Here is a 22,037-nt window from a genome sequence, read left to right on the forward strand (position 1 = left end):
ATCAATTCCTTGGAGCTCGGCTTTTTTTATGGTCTAACTCTCACATTCATACATGACTACTGGAAAAACCATAGCTTTGACTAGACAGACCTTTGTTGGCAAAGTAATGTCTCTGCTTTTTAATACACTGTCTAAGCTGGTCATTAACTTTTCTTCCAAGGAGCAAATGTCTTTTAATTTCATGGCTGCAGTCAACCAGTTCATCCTAAAGGAAATCAGTCCTGAATATTCATTGGAAGGACTGATGCTGAAGCTGAAACTCCAATACTTTGGCCACCTGATGCAAAGAGCTGACTCATTGGAAAAGACCCTGATGCGGAGAAAGATTGATGGCAGGAGGAGAAGGGGATGACAGAGGATGAGATGGCTGGATGGCATCACCGACTCAGTGGACAAGTTTGAGTAAATTCCGGGAGTTGGTGATGGAAAGGGAGGCCTGGCGTGCTGCAGTCCATGGGGTCGCAAAGAGTTGGACACGACTGAGTGACTGAACTGAACTGATAGAACCACTCTGAATTTTAAGTTTCCCCATTTATAAAATGGGAATTATAACACTTATCTCACATGACTATTCTGTGAGTAGGTATGTTTAAAGCATTCAGCATGGTTCCTAGCATTCCAAATATGATAAATATGCTGACATTTTGCTAATTATCATTTTCACAATGCTATCAATCAATCTTATAGACTACTAATTTTTGTTTTAAACTAGAGGCATTTTTGGAGAAAGAAATGGCAACCCACTCCAGTATTCTTGTCTCGAGAATTCCATAGACAGAGGAGCCTGGAGGGGCTGCAGTCCATGGGGTTGCAAATAGAGTTGAACACGACTGAGCGACTCAACAAGAGGCATATTTACCATGAAAAAGCAAAAAGATTCAGAAATACATATAATAATATATAATCTGAAATATAATGATGACCTCATCTCATTAGGTCTCAGGTGTTAAAAGCAATATAAAATTAAAAAGAAAATGGAAGACATGCTATACCATATCTTTCATAGAGATGGATACAAATCTGAACTGAAAAATGGAAGAAGAAATTGTTGCACAGAATGAAAAAGCAGGTAAGGAAAAGGAGGTAAGGAGACAGATGGTATAGAACCCCATGACAAACTTAAAATCCTGTGTAATGATTACAACTTAAATGTTTTAACTGGAAATATTTTTTACAAAGTAATTGTATATAACCACTGCTTTTTATAATTCAAAATTACAGAAAAACATATCGATACCTTGTAAAACAAAAAATGCCATTTCTTTTGATAATTAATCACTGAAAAACAACTATAAAAGCATTAGTTTTTACCTGATGAACTAGAACGACTTCCCATGCTGCTGACTTCTTTATCACAGCTTCCATTCTCAACCTGATCTAACTTTCTTCGTGCTGCAGGAAAAGAAATGGATTACTTGTGGCAACAATCACGACCATCTGCCCCCACTATCTCTGATTTTAACTGCTAAAGTCCCTTAGGCCAAAATGGCATAAGCGACAAAAGAAATTTCTTGAATACATACTTTCAACAGAAGGTCTGTAGGGTCATTCACATAAAATGACATCTAGAAATGCACAGGTCAAATACAAAGTACATGGAAATAATATTATGATGACAACCAATACTGACATCACTTAGGTACACAGAACCTAACTTCTGGAATCCTGAAAGATTTAAAAGAACTCCACAGTACCAGAAAATCCCCCCAAATTTCCCTTCAATTATATCTATGAAAACTAAATTCTTCTGGCAAGTATCTGAATATATTTCTATTAAGTAAATGCTAAGTCTCTTTTACCCTTTTACTTTATGTCACCCTATTTTAATACAAATAAAACAGTGGGGAGTAGTAGAGAACAGGACGTCAGACTATCTCTTCTTCAACTGGGTATCCAATCACATAGCAGACTCCATAACTGTATAAATTTTTAAATGACAGAAATTTGAGTTCCAGTTCTAGCTGTCAATCATTGTGTTCTGGAAATTTATAACTTTTCTGGATTTCAGTTTCCCCTAAAATTTAGGGTTAGGATTCAACAATCTCTAAGTTAGAGGTCATCAAGGTGGGTGCAGGTACCCTAGATGCTGTACATAACAATTCACAGACAGGTGTAGGCAGAAAATACTAGCACTCTACTTAATCTGATCTTCTAAAATTTATATTTTTCATGTTTTTCTAATGTGCATAAAATAGAGTAATACATGTATACAATTTACAAATTGGAGAACGAATACTTAAATGCTTTTCATTGATAGTAACATGTGATTAACAAAGTCTAGACATTGCTGTCCTGGAAGGCACTTTCCCCATTCTTATATTCTGTGATTCTGTGAACAAATGTATTTTAGCATAGAACATGCTTTAAACTATTTATGAAACAACAAGGTCAGTCATTTGGTTTATGAACATTAAAAAGAATCTACAGCTCTATAGAGCTGTAGAGAAACTAATGTAAAATATATTTTTTCTATAAATCCTTCAACAAAAAGAAACAAGAACATTTAAGTTCTAAGTGCAGAAGAACTGTATACCTTGCTGAAGTTGTTTGGTAAGATCCTTGACACTAGAGGCATGTTTACGTCTTTGAGTCACTAATTCATCTTTTAATTCTTCAACCTGGGTACTCAATGCTTTAACTTCAGTTTGTCTACAAGTGAGTTCAGCTTGCAGAGCCTGGACTTCCTCTTTTCGCAGTTCTTCTTCTTTTAACAATCTACTTTCCTAAATATTAAAATAAAAATACCGATTTTTGATATGTTTTAATTACGGCTCAGAGTTTAAAACCTTAAAAATACAAGCCCTTTGGTAGTAAATTCTTCTATCATCACTCCTTACCAGGTTGTTTATTGTGTTCCTCAAATTTCTTATGCAGTAAAGTGGGGTGGGGGGAGAAGGGGAGGAGTGATGTATTAATGCATCTGCCACCTCACACAAGCAAAACAACATGTGATACAGGTCTCTGCAGTTTTGGACTAAAGTCTTAAATTATTTTTAAGAGTAACTTAAGACCCCCTCACAACTTGGAAATATTAAACCATTTTTAAGCTATAAAAATACAGAAATTTAAAGTCCTATTAAGAAATACATGGTAATTCCAGTTAGGAATGACAAAAATCCTGGTTTTCTTACTTTCAAAAGTGAAATACTTCTTCATAACAATGTTAGGGAGAAATTTTATTAAAAAAACACGTAAGTTGAAAGGAAAAACTGACATTTCTCATAGCATCTGAAATTATCAAAAAGTCTGTGCTTGTCCCACCAAAAAGAGCTTAATCATCCACCATTAGGTTTACATCTTTAGGGAAACTTAATTTGTGCTTCTTGCTGTGTTGCCTTAAAAGTTAAATGTACACTAATACTTACCAAATTCATATTTGTCTGTTTCATGTGTTCACATTGGCTTTGTAACTGACTTTCACTACAGGAAAGTTTATCAAACTGTGACTGCAAAGAATTGGATTCAGATTGCAGCTGTGCATTCTTACTAGTGAGCTTTTCTGTAAACAGTAGTAGCTCAGATTCTCTTTTCCTACTGCCTTCGATGTCTTTTTGTAGGTCATTAATCAAAGAATTAAGACTTTCCACTTCTTCCTTCAAATTTTCAATTTCTTGTTTACCTCTAAAAAACAAAGTTTATATTTCAGAAAAAAATTAACTATTAAAGGACATTAAGGGTTTGAGAATTTTCATTGATTGAAATGCTTTATAAAGGTACTTTTATTCATTCATTCAAATATTTATTTGGATCACTACGAACACCTAATATATGCTAGGAACTAAGAGCTCACTAAGAGCTATAAGCAAGACTGATCTAACTCCTGGTTTCAAAGAGCTTTTAATCAAGCACTGTGAAAAAACATTTTTGATGATGAAAGCACAGAGTGTAAGTGATTAAAATAATACTTAAAGGGTTAGCAAACTTTTCCTATAAAAGACCCAGAGAGGAAACAACATCCTGTTTCTGGGCATGTGGCCTTTGTTGCAGCTGTTCTAACGGAGCCACGGTCGTGTGAGAGCAGCCACACAGCACCTAAGGGGTGACAGTGGCTGTGCACCCAGAAAGAGTCTCTCTACAAAAAAGGCAGCGCGCCGGGACGCCTGTGGGCCAGAGTGCAGATTCCTGAGTAAGAGCAGCAGCAGGAGTGAGTGCGAGAAGACAACACATTCCAGGCAGAGGAAACAGTATGTGCCAAGCTGGCGAGGGAACGAGAGAATGACGTCTTGTTGATACTAACAGACAGATATTCAATACTGATGAGGATGAAGACTGTTCTATATCCTAGCACTTACACAGGGCTCCACACCTAGGAGACAATTAATCAACGTTTGTTAACCAACTACTGCTAAAATACAGAATGAAAAAGGAGAACACACAGGAGGAGAAGCAATGTTACTAATGATCAAGCCATGTTAAGGCATCTGAACTCACTAGGCAATCCTTGAGGCAATGGGAATCACTGAAAGGTCTGAGACTTCCTTTTTAAAAAAGATCATGTTAACTACACTGTAGTACACTGACTAAAAGGGAAGTAAGCAAACAACAGCAGCAGCAGTTTAGAAGCCGTGACAGTTTTCTAGATGAGAGCTGATGATGGCTTAGATGATGGTAGTAGCAATGGGGATGTAAAAAGTAAATGGACTTGAAAGATATTAATGAGTTAGCATCAGAAATATTTTGTAACTGGTGACATGTGAGGGAAAGGACAGAAGAGCCAAGGGTAATCCCCAGGTTTCGGGATTGGAAAATTGTTTGGATGTCACACTCATCACTCATCTCAGCAACATCAGAGAAACGTATTTGCAGGCAAGACAGATGAACCAGTTTTGGACATGTTAAAAAGTCTGAGGCGTCTTTGACATTTGCATGTCTAGAGCTCAGCAAAAGGGCTTAAAGATAATAACTTGAAGGTTCTGCAACACATTACAGGAAGAGTTAGGATCACCCAAGGGTATAATAAAATAAGAATAAAAGACAGCTTTATGACAGAAAGAGAGGGCTACCACGGAGACAAAAAAAGACTGGCCAGAAAGTTGGGGAGGAACACCAGGAGAACACAACGAAATTCATTTGGCTTCAGCCAAAGGAATGGAGCACGTCAAGAAAGGTAAGGGGCTTAGTGTGTCCATACTGAGAACTCAAGCATGGCTTAATCTGGGAAGTATCTACTATATTTAAGGCTGTATTAGCAGTTTGTAACGGTACGCTGGGGAAGCTTGAAGAAAATGGAGAGAAATAGAAGAGCAAAGGATGCACACAAATGGAGGAGGGCTACAGATGATTCTATAAAGACGTGGTTGTGAAGAAAAGGAGAAGGGCGATCATAGGATTTCTGAAGTTTTTAAGATGGAGCAACATTTAAATGTAGACAGAAGAAAAGAGGGAGACAGTGAAAAGAGGGAGGTAAGAGATAAAGGAAAAAGAAGGAATAATCAAGGAAGACCCTGAGAAGGCAGAAGAGCATAGGATCCACAGTAGAAGTTGAGACCACAATTTGATTCAGAAATAGGAACATTTCTTGCACAAAAACAGAAGGAAAAATGACTGCAGATGCAGGCAAGCTCACAGGACTGATAGCAAGAGGCTGAGAGAAGCGTCACCTGATAGCCCCCTTTTTTCTGCCAAGAGTAAAGAGCGAGGAGAGAGAGGAGATTACTGTGAAAGCAGTATGGTTTGGAACAGACGCTAAGAAGATGGGGGAGAAGACTCAAAGGACATATGGTAGGACTGGGGGTGCAGTAGTAGTCCCAGCTGAGGTTGCTAACCATGAATTTATAGCAGCATCATCTGGATGATGGTGAAGATCTCTTCAGCAACACTCAGCAGCCTGGGTGTTGGTAGGGTATAAAAAACAAGATATTTGGATCCAGTCTGAATCCAGGCTTTGTCAGGTAAAGTCCTAAGTAGAACTCAGCTAACTGGTGTTATAAGAAGCCAAGGAATAATGTTACCTCCTGATTGCAAGCTACATACATGCAAAGATATAGACAGAGATACAAATCTACCTTTTAGAAGAAACACTACTGTGTATAAGTAACAGAATTTGAAAGCTAAGGAATGGATTTAAAAAAAAAACCACAATCCATTCTGTCTTATAAATAATTACTGCCAATGTTTACATAAGAATATAAACTTTGATTTTTAGAAGCTGTGTTGGGAACCTCAAAAATAATCCAAAACAGTTCAAATGAAGATAGGAATTAAAAATTTTTTTGCCTAGTAAAATATAAGATTATTCTTATTTAATGCAATGACTGCATTTAAAAACACCAACTTAGATAGAATCAAAAAGCCTGTTGATTAGCACAAACAGAAGTCGCTCATTTTATACCTTTGATGCTGCTCCTGTATCTGATCTGCAATTTTCACTTTGTCCAACAAATTCTGAATTTCAGCTTTTTGGCGATTAATAATCTCTTTATATTTTGATAATTCATCTTCTGTCCTCAATCGTTCATCTTCTAGACATTTTACCTATCAAATAATCATAAGCAAGTTAAACTACAAAACAGTATTTTCTTGTTCCTTATTAGCTATTTCAGATAGTGGTTATATTTTAATAATCTGAGCTGAATTGTGAAGCAGTATTAATTAACATGAAGAAAATACAGCAAGAAGTTAATACTCCTGTGTTTCAGTCTCAGATTTCTCATGATTTAGTCATGGCAGTTTTAGCATGCCACTTCATTTTTGCTGCACCTCCATTTTCTCATCTGAAGAGGATATACCTTCCCTACCTACCTCAAAGTACTGGCATAAAGAAAAAATAGAAGGGCACATGAAAGACACTTTAAAAGTTAAGTGATCATAAATTCAAGACAGTTACCTAAAAGCTTATTTCTAAGTAAATGGAACATACACAATGATAGCATATTTCACACTTATATTAAAAGGGATACTATTCTTATAAGGACCATAAACACTGGAAACGACTTGAGAGACTGTTAAAAATTAAACCTGTATACAAGACTATGAAATATATTCAAGAGAAATGTACAGTCTTTCTATTATTTTCTGACACAGTTCTAAAGCCCATGTATCTTCCCAATTAATTTGCTAGTAAGACTGCCTTTAGATCAGAGGTCCAAGGACAAGTTACAGATAGAGCAAATGTGCTATGAAACAGGAATGTTTGGCAAACACTTTAAAGGGACTGAAATGGAAGACATTTTTATTTCTCTAAGAGTCAATTTTGTTGCTAGGTAATTGACACGCTACTTCTTGATTTTAGATCATTTCTATATAAATATCCTTGCCCCAACATTTAAACATCAGAATGAGGACTAAATGAAAGCTGTTTACCCGTCCTCTAGGGTCACGACCACAGACTGAATTACCTTTGTTCTCAGTGTCCTGAGCTCATCCATGCCCTCCTTAAATGTCCTCTTCAGATCTTCTAGTTCCTTTATTTTGGCATGATGCATCTTTTTAAAAGTTCAAAAGAAACCACAAATCATTATATGCTAAACCAGATCTAACATTTATTGCCTGCTCCTTCTAAAAGACCTTAAAAGTAGATGGCAATAAGCACTTGTTTCTCTCCTTCAAAATTACACCATCTAAGGTATACAAATACAGAGCTACTCACTTCTAGCTGGTCAGATTTTTCTTGCATTTGTTTTTCAAGTTCTCCTTTTGTGACTCTAAGTTTGGCATCAAGCTCATTTGATTTAATTTCTTCTGACTCCTAAGGGAAAAGAAACGACAAAAGTATGGCAAGTTTTAAAGTTTTATGCTTTGAAATGTGAAGACAGCTTTTGCAATTAAGTTTACTAATCATAAAATACACAGCTCATGCATCTAAAATTGATGACTGCATTAAAAATTTTAAATATATCAATTCTGCACCAACAGAAGAGAGTATTTAATATGCATATTATACAGAGTGGGCTTTTTTTCCCTAAATTATACATTTCCTTGTACTCATCTTTCTTCTAAAGTTTTACAGTGTTTTTATTTGTCCAAAAACTTTTCTAATAAGATTTCTATTTAAGCTGCAAGTATTTTAACATAGGAAAGAGCCTGCATTTAATTTAGCTGCCCTAGAAAATCTACTCCACACTTCAAATACTACAGATACAAAAATTTATGAAACAAAGAGTATTAATATTTGCTAAAACTTGTTATAACTTGTTATAAATAAATCTATTCAAAACTTTAGCATACCTGATATGTTTTTATCATATCTTGACAATTTTTCCTAATCTGATCTGCTTCTTCCTTTGCTTGAGTTAATTTTGTTGTTGTTTCTTTGAGTTTATCTTTGGTTTCCTGCATTGACAAAAAGATAGTGTGAGATGACAGAAAATAGATATTGGTCTCTGCCCCCAATTCCTGACAGAGCTCCTGAAACCCCTCATAGGCTGGGCCGGGGCCTGGCGTCTGAAGTGGCAGGTTGGGGAGGTTTTGTGGGACTGACACTCTCTGGATAGACAATATCAAAGTGAGTTCAACTGTAGGTCACTCGGCTGGTGTCACACACAACTGCTAAGGGAAAAGCCTCCACACACTGGTAACCAAACGAGTCAGCAGTGAAGTGTTCTGTGTTCAAGTAAAGGGGACACGCAAGAAGAAACCCACAGGAGGGAACTGGATTTTCCCTATGCTGGAGGAAGGCTTTTTTTTTTTTAATTTACAGACAGCAACAAGGCTGGCACAGTGATGTGATGACTGGTGAGAACCACGGCCAGAGAGTAGAGCAAGTTCTCGTCTCAGCACTGCCACCGGACTCAGAAGCTATTCCAGTAACAATGCTTTGCACTTCTGACGAAAAACTAATGCGGCCTGCACAGCTGATTGATCAAGTCATTGAATAAAGTCAAATTTGATCGTTTTCAGCAAATCACCAGAAGTTACTAACTTGAAAAGACAAAAATGCAAAATGTTTAAGCAGTTCTTTGTAGACCCACATAAAAGACGATTCTTTGTTTTATGGCCAAGGTACCTATTCATAACTTTTTTTTTTACACAGATTCATGCTGCAATTTGGTTTCTCTTCCTCACCACTGTATTAAAATAGCCATTCTGATGGTTTGCATGGAAGACTTTCTCATCAGATCCAGCTGCTTTTTCTAATTTCTTATTCCTGACTTACCTATTCCAGTTCTGATCCACTCCTGACTCTTTTAATAGCCTTCCTCTGTCTATAAGGCAGTATATTTCTTACCCCCACCCCCTTCTTCCCTTCTCTGTTTTCTTACCTTGCTGGACTTCCTGTAGTGATTGTCCAAGTACAGCCCTACCCTTCAACGTTCTCCACCAGAGTACCCGTACAGTGCCATAATTGGGGTACCACGTGGATTTCTAATGAAAATTTAGGTATCATCTTCTCCTGGTAGGTTCCCTTTAGGAAGGGACAGAAGCTGCTATTCTGCCTTCCCACAGACAGAATCCAGGGAACCCCGACACTGGAACAAATGGTACTTTCTACTGTAGCTCATTACATGCTTCCCTACTGAGAAGACAGCTTCTGGGTAACAGCTAGCTCAGTATTCACATATGAACTGTTCATGTAATAAATACCAAATTAATGAAGGAATACTTAACATGAATCTTCTGTTCTAGTCAGGCTGGTTTTCCCAAACACCAAATCTCCCTTTTCTCCTTATCTTGTTTCTCCACTTCAAATGGCTTTCCCTTCATCTCTTGATATAAATTCCATCTACACTTCAGATACCATTTCTTATACGTCACTTTGTTTTTTGATAAATTTACTACACAATTAAGTGTCTAGTGACATACTTTCAGTTGCAGGTCTTTTTATTTTTTATTTTTTTATTTTTAAACTTTACAATATTGTATTGGTTTTGCCAAATATCAAAATGAATCCACCACAGGTATACATGTGTTCCCCATCCTGAACCCTCCTCCCTCCTCCCTCCCCATACCATCCCTCTGGGTCGTCCCAGTGCACCAGCCCCAAACATCCAGTATTGTGCATCAAACCTGGACTGGCGACTTGTTTCATACATGATAGTATACATGTTTCAATGCCATTCTCCCAAATCTTCCCACCCTCTCCCTCTCCCACAGAGTCCATAAGACTGTTCTATACATCAGTGTCTCTTTTGCTGTCTCATATACAGGGTTATTGTTACCATCTTTCTAAATTCCATATATATGCATTAGTATACTGTATTGGTGTTTTTCTTTCTGGCTTACTTCACTCTGTATAATGGGCTCCAGTTTCATCCATCTCATTAGAACTGATTCAAATGAATTCTTTTTAATGGCTGAGTAATACTCCATTGTGTATATGTACCACAGTTTTCTTATCCATTCATCTGCTGATGGACATCTAGGTTGCTTCCATGTCCTGGCTATTATAAACAGTGCTGCGATGAACATTGGGGTACACGTGTCTCTTTCCCTTCTGGTTTCCTCAGTGTGTATGCCCAGTAGTGGGATTGCTGGATCATAAGGCAGTTCTATTTCCAGTTTTTTAAGGAATCTCCACACTGTTCTCCATAGTGGCTGTACTAGTTTGCATTCCCACCAACAGTGTAAGAGGGTTCCCTTTTCTCCACACCCTCTCCAGCATTTATTGCTTGTAGACTTTTGGATCGCAGCCATTCTGACTGGCATGAAATGGTACCTCACAGTTGCAGGTCTTTTAATAATAATTTGGCTTATATTAAAACAGTGACTTTTAAAATATAAACATTTGAAGGCTTTTTCAAATACTGTTGTTTAAAATATGAGAATATTAGCTCAACAAGAGGAGGGAGAGATAAAGGAACTTTATCTGTAGCCCCCCTACTTCTATATCATCAATAACTAAAACAGAGCTTGACACATAGAGGCACTCACTCCATTCATTCAGAACACAGCAGCTGAGACATTCCAGTACGTCAAATACAATTTTAAATGGTGTGTAGCCAGCCCAGTGTGAACCCTAAGGATTCTTGCTCCTATTTCTTCTGGTAGTTCTTCCACTGCCCATATATCAGCAGTTTCCTAACACTCATTTGCGGATCAGCAATTAGCTCAGAATCCCACTGTTCTCTAACCTTTGACTACTGTCAACACAGACACCCAAGACGGACAGGTCATGGTGGTGAGTCCTGACAAAACGTGGTCCATGGGAGAAGGGAATGGCAAACCACTTCAGTATTCTTGCCTTGAGAACCCCATGAACAGTATGAAAAGGCAACAAGATAGGACACTGAAAGATGAACTCCCCAGGTCGGTAGGTGCCCAATATGTTACTGGAGATCAGTGGAGAAATAACTCCAGAAAGAATGAAGAGATGGAGACAAAGCAAAAACACCACCCAGTTATGGATGTGACTGGTGATAGAAGTAAAGTCTGATGCTAAAAAGAGCAATACTGCATAGGAACCTGGAATGTTAGGTCCATGAATCAAGGCAAATTGGAAGTGGTCAAACAGGAGATGGCAAGAGTGAACATCAACATTTTACAAATCAGAGAACTATGATGGACTGGAATGGGCGAATTTAACTCAGATGACCATTGTATTTACTACTGCGGGCAGGAATCCCTTAAAAGAAATGGAGTAGCCAGCATAGTCAACAAGAGTCTGAAATGCAGTACTTGGATGCAATCTCAAAAACGACAGAATGATCTCTGTTCATTTCCAAGGCAAACCATTCAATATCACAGTAATCCAAGTCTATGCCCCAACCAGTAACGCTGAAGAAGCTGAAGTTGAACAGTTCTATGAAGACCTACAAGATCTTCTAGAACCAACACCCAAGAAAGATGTCCTTTTCATAATAGGGGACTGGAATGCAAAAGTAGGAAGTCAAGACATACCTGGAGTAACAGGCAAATTTGGCCTTGGAGTATAGCATGAAGCAGGGCAAAGGCTAATGAGAGTTTTGCCAAGAGAACGCAATGGTCATAACAAACACCCTCTGCCAATAACACAAGACAAGACTCTACACATGGACATCACCAGATGGTCAATACCGAAATCAGATTGATTATATTCTTTGCAGCCAAAGATGGAGAAGCTCTATAAAAAAGATCTTATTGACCCAGATAACCATGATGGTGTGATCACTCACCTAGAGCCAGACATCCTGGAGTGTGAAGTCAAGTGAGCCTTAGGAAGCATCACTATGAACGAAGCTAATGGAGGTGATGTAATTCTAGTTGAGCTATTTCGAATCCTAAAAAATGATGCTATGAAAGTGCTGCACTCAATATGCCAGCAAATTTGGAAAACTCAGCAGTGGCCACAGGACAGGAAAAGGTCAGTTTTCATTTAAATCCCTAAGAAAGGCAATGCCAAAGAATGCTCAAACTACCACACAATTGCACTCATCTCACATGCTAGTAAAGTAATGCTCAAAATTCTTCAAGCTAGGCTAAAACAGAATGTGAACCGTGAACTTCCAGATGTTCAAGCTGGATTTAAAAGAGGCAGAGGAACCAGAGATCAAATTGCCAACATCCACTGGACCATCGAAAAAGCAGGAGAGTTCCAGAAAAACATCTATTTCTGCTTTATTGACTATACTAAAGCCTTTGACTGTGTGGATCACAATAAACTGTGGAAAATTCTGAAAGAGATAGGAATGCCAGATCACCTGACCTGCCCCTAAAGATACCTGTATGCAGGTCAGGAAGCAAAAGTTAGAACTGGACATGGAACAACAGACTGGTTCCAAATAGGGAAAGGAGTATGTCAAGGCTGTATATTGTCACCCTACTAGGAAATCAGTCCTGAATATTCATTGGAAGGACGGATGATGAAGCTGAAACTCCAATACTTTGGCCACCTGATGTGAAGAACTGACTCATTTGAAAAGACCCTGATGCTGGGAAAGATTGAAGGTGGGAGGAGAAGGGGATGACAGAGGATGAGATGGTTGGATGGTATCACCAACTCAATGGACATGAGTTCAGGTAGGCTCTGGTAGTTGGTGATGGAAAGGGAGGCCTGGTGTACTGCAGTCCGTGAGGTCGCAAGCAGTCAGACATGACTGAGCGACTGAACTGAACATAGACACCTATCCCTACAGTTTTCTCTGATAATATTATATACAAATATCCAAAGGTTAACAGTTCCTGCATGTGTGCTAAGTCACTCAGTCGTGTCCATCTCCTTGCAACTAACATTGCTACAAACTTGAATTATTTAAAGAGATAACAGGGACTTCCCTGGTGGTCCAGTGGCTAAGACTGCACACCCCCAGTGCAGTGGGCCCAGGTTTGATCCCTGGCCAGGGAGCTAGATTTCAAATGCCACAACTAAAACCTAGTGCAGCCAAATCATTATCAATACATTTTAAAAAGCCAAAGTTAAAAAATCCTATCTAATTTAACATATAAATCATGCAAGGAAGTAGCTTTTCATAATTTGGAAAACTCAGCAGTGGCCACAGGACAGGAAAAGGTCAATTTTCATTTCAGTCCCGAAGAAAGGAAATGCCAAAGAATGCTCAAACTACCATACATTTGCACTCATCTCACATGCTAGTAAAGTAATGCTCAAAATTCTCCAAGCCAGGCTTCAGCAATAGTGAACCGTGAACTTCCAGATGCTCAAGCTGGTTTTAGAAAAGGCAGAAGAACCAGAGATCAAATTGCCAACATCCGCTGGATCACCGAAAAAGCAAGAGAGTTCCAGAAAAACATCTATTTCTGCTTTATTGACTATGCCAAAGCCTTTGACTGTGTGGATCACAATCAACTGTGGAAAATTCTGAAAGAGATGGGAATACCAGACCACCTGACCTTCTTCTTGAGAAACCTATATACAGGTCAGGAAGCAACAGTTAGAACTGGACATGGAACAACAGACTGGTTCCAAATAGGAAAAGGAGGATGTCAAGGCTGTATACTGTCACCCTGCTTATTTAACTTATATGCAGAGGACATCATGAGAAATGCTGGTCTGGAAGAAGCACAAGCTGGAATCAAGACTGCTGGGAGAAATATCAATAACCTCAGATATGCAGATGACACCACCCTTATGGCAGAAAGTGGAGAGGAACTAAAAAGCCTCTTGATGAAAGTGAAAGAGGAGAGTGAAAAAGTTGGCTTAAAGCTCAACATTCAGAAAACAAAGATCATGGCATCCAGTCCCATCACTTCATGGCAAATAGATGGGGAAACAGTGGAAACAGTGAGAGCCTTTTATTTTTGGGGCTCCAAAATCACTGCAGATGGTGATTGCAGCCATGAAATTAAGAGACGCTTGCTCCTTGGAAGGAAAGTTATGACCAACTTAAACAGCATATTCAAAAGCAGAGACGTTACTTTGCCAACAAAGGTCCGTCTAGTCAAGGCTATGGTTTTTCCTGTGGTCACGTATGGATGTGAGAGTTGGACTGTGAAGAAAGCTGAGCACCAAAGAATTGATGCTTTTGAACTGTGGTGTTGGAGAAGACTCTTGAGAGTCCCTTGGACTGCAAGGAGAGCCAACCAGTCCATCCTAAAGGAGATCAGTCCTGGGTGTTCATTGGAAGGACTGATGCTGAAGCTGAAACTCCAATACTTTGGCCACCTGATGCGAAGAGCTGACTCATTGAAAAGTCCCTGATGCTGGGAAAGATCGAGGGCAGGAGGAGAAGGGGACGACAGAGGATGAGATGGCTGGATGGCATAACCGACTCAATGGACTTGAGTTTAGGTAGGCTCCAGTAGTTGGTGATGGACAGGGAGGGCTGGTGTGCTGCAATTCATGGGGTCACAAAGAGTCGGACACGACTGAGCGACTGGACTGAACTGAATCACGAAATATTTTGGCTCAAGCTATACTACAGGAGTCACTAAAATAAGCTTTACGCCTGATTAATAACTATTGCTATATTTGTTCTTAAAACCGATTCTAATAGTTTTTCCACTGTGTTACATTACTTACCTTATGTGAATCCATTTCTGCTTTTAATTTGTTTTGTGCCCATTTTACTTTAATGATGTGCGAGTTGATATCTTCCTTTAATTTGTCTATTTCTCTGATGAGTCTAGTAGCTTCACCTTCCTAAAATAATATCACTCGGTCATATTTTTCATTTAAACAACCAATAATCATTTGTGTGTCTTTCATACCTCAAGATTATCAGTGCAATCCAGGGGCTAGCATTTTATGGCTTACAAGCAATAAAACTGATTTCAAGTTTAAATCATAAGAGGAAAGTAAAAATCCTAAAACCAATGAACAGATATAAGATGATTAACATTTATACTTTAACCGATTATTATGTTTTGTGAGTATAAGCATACCTCTGGTGCTTCCCAAAAGGATAACATAAGGTGAAATGTAAGTTAAATTGGTTTTGCCAGAATTACTGAGAACAATGACAACATTGCTAAACTAAAACTTAGTAGAAAATAACACTGATTATCAAGAAATGATAACCTGCTGGACATAAAACTATGCCATGAGGCTGTTAGTTAAAAGCAAAGGCTCTGAATAGCTCAGTAATCAAATCTCTTTAAACAGCATCTAAAAACATGTTTTTCTGCAAGAAAAATACAAATTCTATTCTATGAGCATTACATTAAAATTCTGGTCAAATTATACTTCTAGCTCAAAAACTAGGCTTCCCTGGTAGCTCAGCTGTTAAAGAAATATGCCTGCAATGTAGGAGACCCCAGTTCGATTCCTGGGTTGGGAAGATCCCCTGGAGAAGGGACAGGCTATCCACTCCAGTAGTCTTGGGCTTCCCTGGTAGCTAGGTTGGTAAAGAATCCGCCTGCAATGAGGGAGACCTGGGTTTGATCCCTGGGTTAGGAAGATCCCCTGGAGAAGGGAACAGCTACCTACTGCAGTATTCTGGCCTAGAGAATTCCATGGATTGTACAGTCCATGGGGTCGCAAAGAGCTGGACATGACTGAGTGACTTTCACTTTCCTGTGTATCTTTTACGAAAGTAAAATCTTCCTTTGAAGCATGAAGTCATTTCTACAACATGTAGATTTTAAAAGAAAGTTTTAAAAAAGATCTAATAAACAACATGTGTCAGTTTCTCATATTTTCACAGGAAAAATGTTTTGCAGTAACTAACAAGATATTGGAATTATTAAAGCATTCACATTCTTTGAAGGTAAACTAACAAAAACAGCTTTATGTTTAACAGTGGTTGAACCATGTTAATTTATGATTATTTGATTAAATAAGGAAAAGCAAAGAGAATAAGCTTCAGGTAAGGTACAATAGCAAAAGTGATACCTTTGTTTCATACAGCTGGTGTAATCGTCCTTTCTCCTGAGAAAGTTGCTTAATTTTGTTAGTGTTTTTCTCACATTCTTTATTTGCATCTCTAAGTTTTCTTTCAAGTATCTCTTTTTCCTTTCGAAGGTCTAAAGATTCCTTCTCACCTCTTACATACTTCATTACCATTGCTTCTTTTTCCTGGCGTGCCTCTTCACATTTCTTGTTGGCCTTTGAAAAAAGTATCTAGCATTAATAAAACATGGTTTTTAAAGTAAAAATAAAAACAAATAATATTTTCCTACAATATCACCAATTTATTTTTTGATTTTTGCACATTTTGGGGACCTGTGTCATGAAATCATAAAAAAGAAATGATACGATGAACAAATTAATGTCACTAACATCTGCTTCTTCCCTTTCCTATTTTACTTCCTTTGGCTAATACAGATGCTATATTCTATTTATGCCTTCAGATCACTTTTCCACTCTTTCCTAACCTGCCCTGTGCTCTGGGAAAATGACCAGCAGGGACTATATTAACAAGTTTCTTTATCCTCATACAAAGAAAAGGTTTGGAAGAAGACATGTTTTACTGTTTGAACTGTTATTGTGTACAATTTATTATCATTCTGTTTTTATTTTAAAATATAATCCTAATTCTAACAGTTATTTTAATGAAACTATGTTTGGGTTTATTAAAGCTATCAATTTATTAATGTCTTATCCTCTATATTTTTCTTTAATTAGTATAAAAGGTTTGAGAACTGATAGTATAAGTGTTAAGCATGTAACATTCCTATTGCTCAGAGTCAGCATATTGTAAAGAATCACAGAAATAAGAGTTGAAGTCTTTTGTAGTTAACATACATTTATGTAATGCTTTAGCATTTTTAAAATCCTATTCCTAATACACACTAATGTCTAAAATTATCTAACAGGGTTAAATAAGCAAAAAGTCAACAGAAAGTTAATAATAATGATGATTTGAAAAATACCTGTTCCATTCGATGGGCCATCTCTTTGTGTAATTGCTGAATTGCATTTTTGGCTGCAATGTCTTGAGCTAATACTTTATCTTTGGAAGCCTGAACTTCTTTATTAAGTTCCTCTATTCTTGTTTCCAACTGTAAAGAAAATTATTTCCAGATTATTTTTATAGCTACAACAAACAGACCACTAACATTTCAAATAAATATAAATTATATATATATGAGCATAAAGAATTCAAGAATATACTTCAGCCATAGACATAAAAAGTAAACATTAATGATGTTCCAATATATCATTAGAATTAAGTCAGTATAAATCTGAAGCAGACTCTGAGAAGAAAGATGGTAAGCTCTAGAGTAATTATCAATAAAATAACTCAAAAAAGTTAAAATATCATGAAAAAAATGTAAATGTTGCATATTTACTTAATGCAATATAAAGCAGTAAATGAGGAATAGGGAAACAAAATAGGAACATACCAAAAAAGACATAAAGAAACTACAGACATAAAATACTCAAAAATGGTAGACATAAATCTATAAACCTAACCCATAACCCTAATCTTAAATATTGTAAAAGCTACAACTTGATAGAAATCTTGAAAAAATTACACTAAGAAGCTAGATATTACATGATTCCACTTATATGAAGGAAAAGGAAGTGTATATGATTCCATTTATATGAAATATTCAGAACTGGCAAATATATAGAGAGACAGAAAGTAGGTAGTTGTCCGCTAGAGCTGAGGAGAGACAGCTGACAGGGGCTGGAGGGAAATGAGGGGTGACTACTACGGGCTTGCAGTTTTTTCATGTGATAAAATTTTCTAGAATTGTGACAAAATGTACAACTAAAAACCACCTAACTGTATACTAAAATGAGTGAATTAAGTGGTATGTGCATTACATATCAATGAAACTGCTATAAAAAACCCTACGCGTTAGCTTACATATGGTACACATGTACTACTTTTCCTTATGACAACACTGCCCAACAGCAATACAAGCCCAATTTTTTAGTAGCAACATTTTAAAAAGTAAAAAGAAACAGATGAAATAAGTGTTTTATTAAACCCAACATATATAGAATATCATTTCAACAGGCAGTGAACATTAAAAAAACTGAGCCATTTTACCCCTTTTTGTACTAAGTCTTTGAAGTGCATATTTCACACTTACATCTCCTCTGAATTTGGACTAGCCACCTTTTACATGCCCAGTATCACGATGGCTATAGGCAGCCATATTAAGTGGTACAGATTCAAAGATAAAATAAGGAAAGAAAACTCTGCTATACTGGTTAGCAAAAGAAAGGTCAATCGAATTTTCAACTTTTAAAAAGGCACAACCACTAACAAGTTCAAGAAAAGAACAGCTCTGGTTAGCCTCCATCTCTTTATTCTGAAGTTTCTGGTCATCAGCAGTGATCTGTCTACCAAAATTCATATTCAGCCCCACACTTTAAAATTAAGGCACCTTCACTTTAAAATTCTAAATTTGGTCTACATGTGGTAGACGACACACACACACACAAATCAGGATTAAACTTTCCTGATTAAGTATAATTTCATTAAGTATAACAAAGTGTAATGTAAGTAAGTGAAACTTGGTTTAACTTTTCATTATGGTATTACCAGCTGTTTACTTTTATTTTCATTATACAGCTTTCTGTAAAAGATGAGGCAAAAAGAAAGACTTTTAAGGCTACCATGTTTCTAACCTTTTCCACGGAAGAAAAGTGAAAGTGAAAGCCACTCAGTCATGTCTGATTCTTTGCAACCCCATGGACTATATAGTCCATGGAAGTCTCCTGGCCAGAGTACTGGAGTTGTAGCCTTTCCCTTCTCCAGAGGATGGATCTTCCCAACCCAGGGATCGAACCCAGGTCTCCCACAATGCAGACAGATTATTTACCAGCTGAGCAACAAGGGAAGCCCAAGAATACTGGAGGGGGTAGCCTATCCCTTCTCCAGCGGATCTTCCTGACCCAGGAATTGAACTGGGGTCTCCTTCATTGCAGGCGATTCTTTACCAGCTGAGCTACCAGGGAAATGAAAAAAAAAAAAAGCAGCTCAAAAAGATAAAGAGCAGCTGAGCGACCAGTGAGCTACCAGTCTAGAATACGCACTTTGCTGATCCAAGCATCACAGTACATTTTAAAAAAAGAAAGGAAAGGAAAGGCTTGGGGAAACTAGCTAACCAGATAAAATCTGAAGTAAGACAGTCAGCCTTCAGTATAGTTTATAAAATACTAAGAACAGAACTACATTGAACTATCAGCTCAAAAGGGCTTCCCAGCTGGCGCTAGTGGTAAAGAATTTGCTTGTCAATGCAGGAGATGTGAGAGACGCAGATTCGATCTCTGTGTCAGAAGATCCCCTGGAGGAGGAAATGGCAACCCACTCCAGTATTCTTGCCTCAAGAATCCCATGGACAGAGGAGCCTATTGGGCTACACTCTATGGAGTCACAAAGGGTGGGACACAACTGAAGCGACTTAGCATGCACGTATGCCTAAGCTGTAAAACCTTCTAAGGCCAGATACAAACGTTTAGGTATATACTGCTTCTTCTGAAACAATCTATTTGACTGCCAGTCTTTCCTTCTCAGATATCTATTATAGATAGAATACTGCCACACATATCATATAAAAATATTAATTTACATAAAACAGAAAGATAAGGCTAGGATTCCCATTTCATAAGAGAGAATGCTTCACATACCAAGCAATCTTCTGCATTTAAAGTATGATTTAATTTACAGAACTTCCATTTATATACAAATTTTCAGGAATGTATTTAAGAACAGACTTCCAAGATTTTTGTCTTTTTACCTGTTTAATTGTGTTCATATGCTGCTTCTCTGTTTCTGTTCTTTTTTTAAGTTCTTCTCTTAAATTGTCTTTTTCTGAACAAATGTCTAAGATGAGTTCCTGATGCTTCTTATTTTCTTTAATTAACCTAAATATAAAAAGGCCAGTATAAGTAAAACATAATTTAAAATGTAGAAAATAATCTGTTTGCAGACTGAGGTGGAGATACTTATGATTAATAAACTAATATTTCCAAGTAATTCTTTTGTAATGATATATTTCTTGGGCTCCAAAATCACTGCAGATGGTGACTACGGCCAAGAATTTAAAAGACCCTTGTTCCTTGGAAGAAAAGCTATGACAAACCTAGACAGCCTATTAAAAAGCAGAGATACCACTTTGCCAACAAAGGTCCATATAGTCAAAGCTATGGTTTTTCCAGTAGTTATATACGGATGTGAGAGTTGGAGCATAAAGAAGGCTGAGCACCAAAAAATTGATGCTTTCAAACTGTGCTGCTGGAGAAGACTCCTGACAGTCCCTGGGAGAGCAAGGAGATTAAACCAATCAATCCTAAAGGAAATCAACCCTGAATATTCATTGGAAGGACTGAAGCTGAAGATCCAATACTATGGCCACCTGATGTGAACAGTCGACTCATCAGAAAAGACCCTGATGCTAGGGAAGACTGAGGGCAGGAGGAGAAGGGGGCGACAGAGGATGAGATGGTTGGATGGCATCATCAACTCAACGGACATGAGTTTGAGCAAGCTCCAGGAGCTGGTGAGGGACAGGGAAGTCCATGGGGTCGCAAAAAGTCAGACACGACTGAGTGACTGAACAACATATTATACTTTACAAAACATTCTCTGGCAAACAGGCTATTACCCTTTTTCTAGAAATCTGTATTTTTCAAATTAAGTGAAATATAAGCAGATAAAGAATACCACACTCTTTTATGTCTAAGGCATACGAATTATGTGCTCCATCCCTTCAAAACTGGAGTCCCTTCAAATCAGTCGGGGTCAATCAGGTACAGTGTTTCCCCTCCAAGCACGTGTCTGGAGACAGACACTTTTGGAAGTCACTACTGTGGAAAGCATTGCTACAGCTTTTCTATGGGTAGAGGCAGGGTTGCTGCTAAACATTCTACAATGCAGGGCAGCCCACCACCAACAAAAAATGATCTGCCCCCATATGTCAATAATGCTGAGAAGGAAAAATTTCACTTTAGATTTTAATGACATTCTAATTCTTGGGCTTCCCTGGTGGCTTAGAGGGAGGCCAGGGTTCGATCCCTGAGTTGGGAAGATCCTCCCCTGGAGAAGGCGATGGCACCTCACTCCAGTATTCTCGCCTGGAAAATCCAATGGATGGAGGAACCTGGGAGGCTGCAGTCCATCGGGCTGCAAACAGTAGGACACGACTGAATTAGATACCATTAGAAGGAAATGGCAACCCACTCCTGTGTTCTTGCCTGGAGAATCCCAGGGACAGAGGAGCCTGGTGGGCTTCCATCTATGGGGTTGCACAGAGTCAGACACGACTGACGCGACTTAGCAGCAGCAGCAGCAGATATTAAATTAGAAAAGAATTAGAATTCTAATGATATTCTAACTTAATATCTATGATATTCTAATTTAATATTTAATGGTATTCTAATTACAGAAGCAGTCAACGTAAAGTAATAAAGTGTGAGCAGAAATTTCATTTTGAGTTATCTTAAAAAATATAAATAAAACCTTAAAAATTACCCATAAAAGTACTTAAAACTATAAAATAAGATACCTAAGAGGGTTAACAGCTAATATTTTAGGATTACTAACAACAGCAACAGCTATTATTTAACATTTATTGCACAATTACTATTTCCTAAGTGTAGCTTTAAATGTATTATTTAATTTTCAGGTCTATAAATTAATAAGTCTATAAAATCATTATTGTATGCTTTATGAATTTGAAAAACAAACCAAATATGAAGCCTAGAACTTATTCCAGGTCATATACTTAGTAAGTGGAGAAGGAAATGGCAACCCACTCCGGTACTCTTGCCTGGAGAATCCCATGGACAGAGGAGCCTGGCGGGCTACAATCTATGGGGTCTCAAA

The 22,037-nt window shown here is 37.8% G+C and overlaps 1 protein-coding gene across 3 annotated transcripts in view; it reads right to left on the reverse strand.

Moving 5' to 3' along the window:
* CCDC186 (coiled-coil domain containing 186) overlaps positions 1–22,037 on the reverse strand; it is a 49,709-nt gene that overhangs the window by 11,478 nt on the left and 16,194 nt on the right. For all 3 annotated transcript variants that reach the window (XM_055560725.1, XM_055560726.1, XM_055560727.1), the window contains exons 3-13: positions 19,951–20,077; positions 17,125–17,253; positions 16,145–16,357; positions 14,834–14,953; positions 8,167–8,271; positions 7,589–7,687; positions 7,338–7,424; positions 6,332–6,474; positions 3,366–3,621; positions 2,534–2,723; positions 1,312–1,392 (exon numbers count right to left, since the gene is read on the reverse strand). In XM_055560725.1, coding sequence (XP_055416700.1) covers positions 1,312–1,392; positions 2,534–2,723; positions 3,366–3,621; positions 6,332–6,474; positions 7,338–7,424; positions 7,589–7,687; positions 8,167–8,271; positions 14,834–14,953; positions 16,145–16,357; positions 17,125–17,253; positions 19,951–20,077 — 1,550 coding nt within the window. The remainder of the gene's footprint in view (positions 1–1,311; positions 1,393–2,533; positions 2,724–3,365; positions 3,622–6,331; positions 6,475–7,337; positions 7,425–7,588; positions 7,688–8,166; positions 8,272–14,833; positions 14,954–16,144; positions 16,358–17,124; positions 17,254–19,950; positions 20,078–22,037) is intronic.

Source organism: Bubalus kerabau, chromosome 22 (assembly GCF_029407905.1).
Source record: "Bubalus kerabau isolate K-KA32 ecotype Philippines breed swamp buffalo chromosome 22, PCC_UOA_SB_1v2, whole genome shotgun sequence".
In the NCBI taxonomy this organism is placed as follows: domain Eukaryota; kingdom Metazoa; phylum Chordata; class Mammalia; order Artiodactyla; family Bovidae; genus Bubalus; species Bubalus kerabau.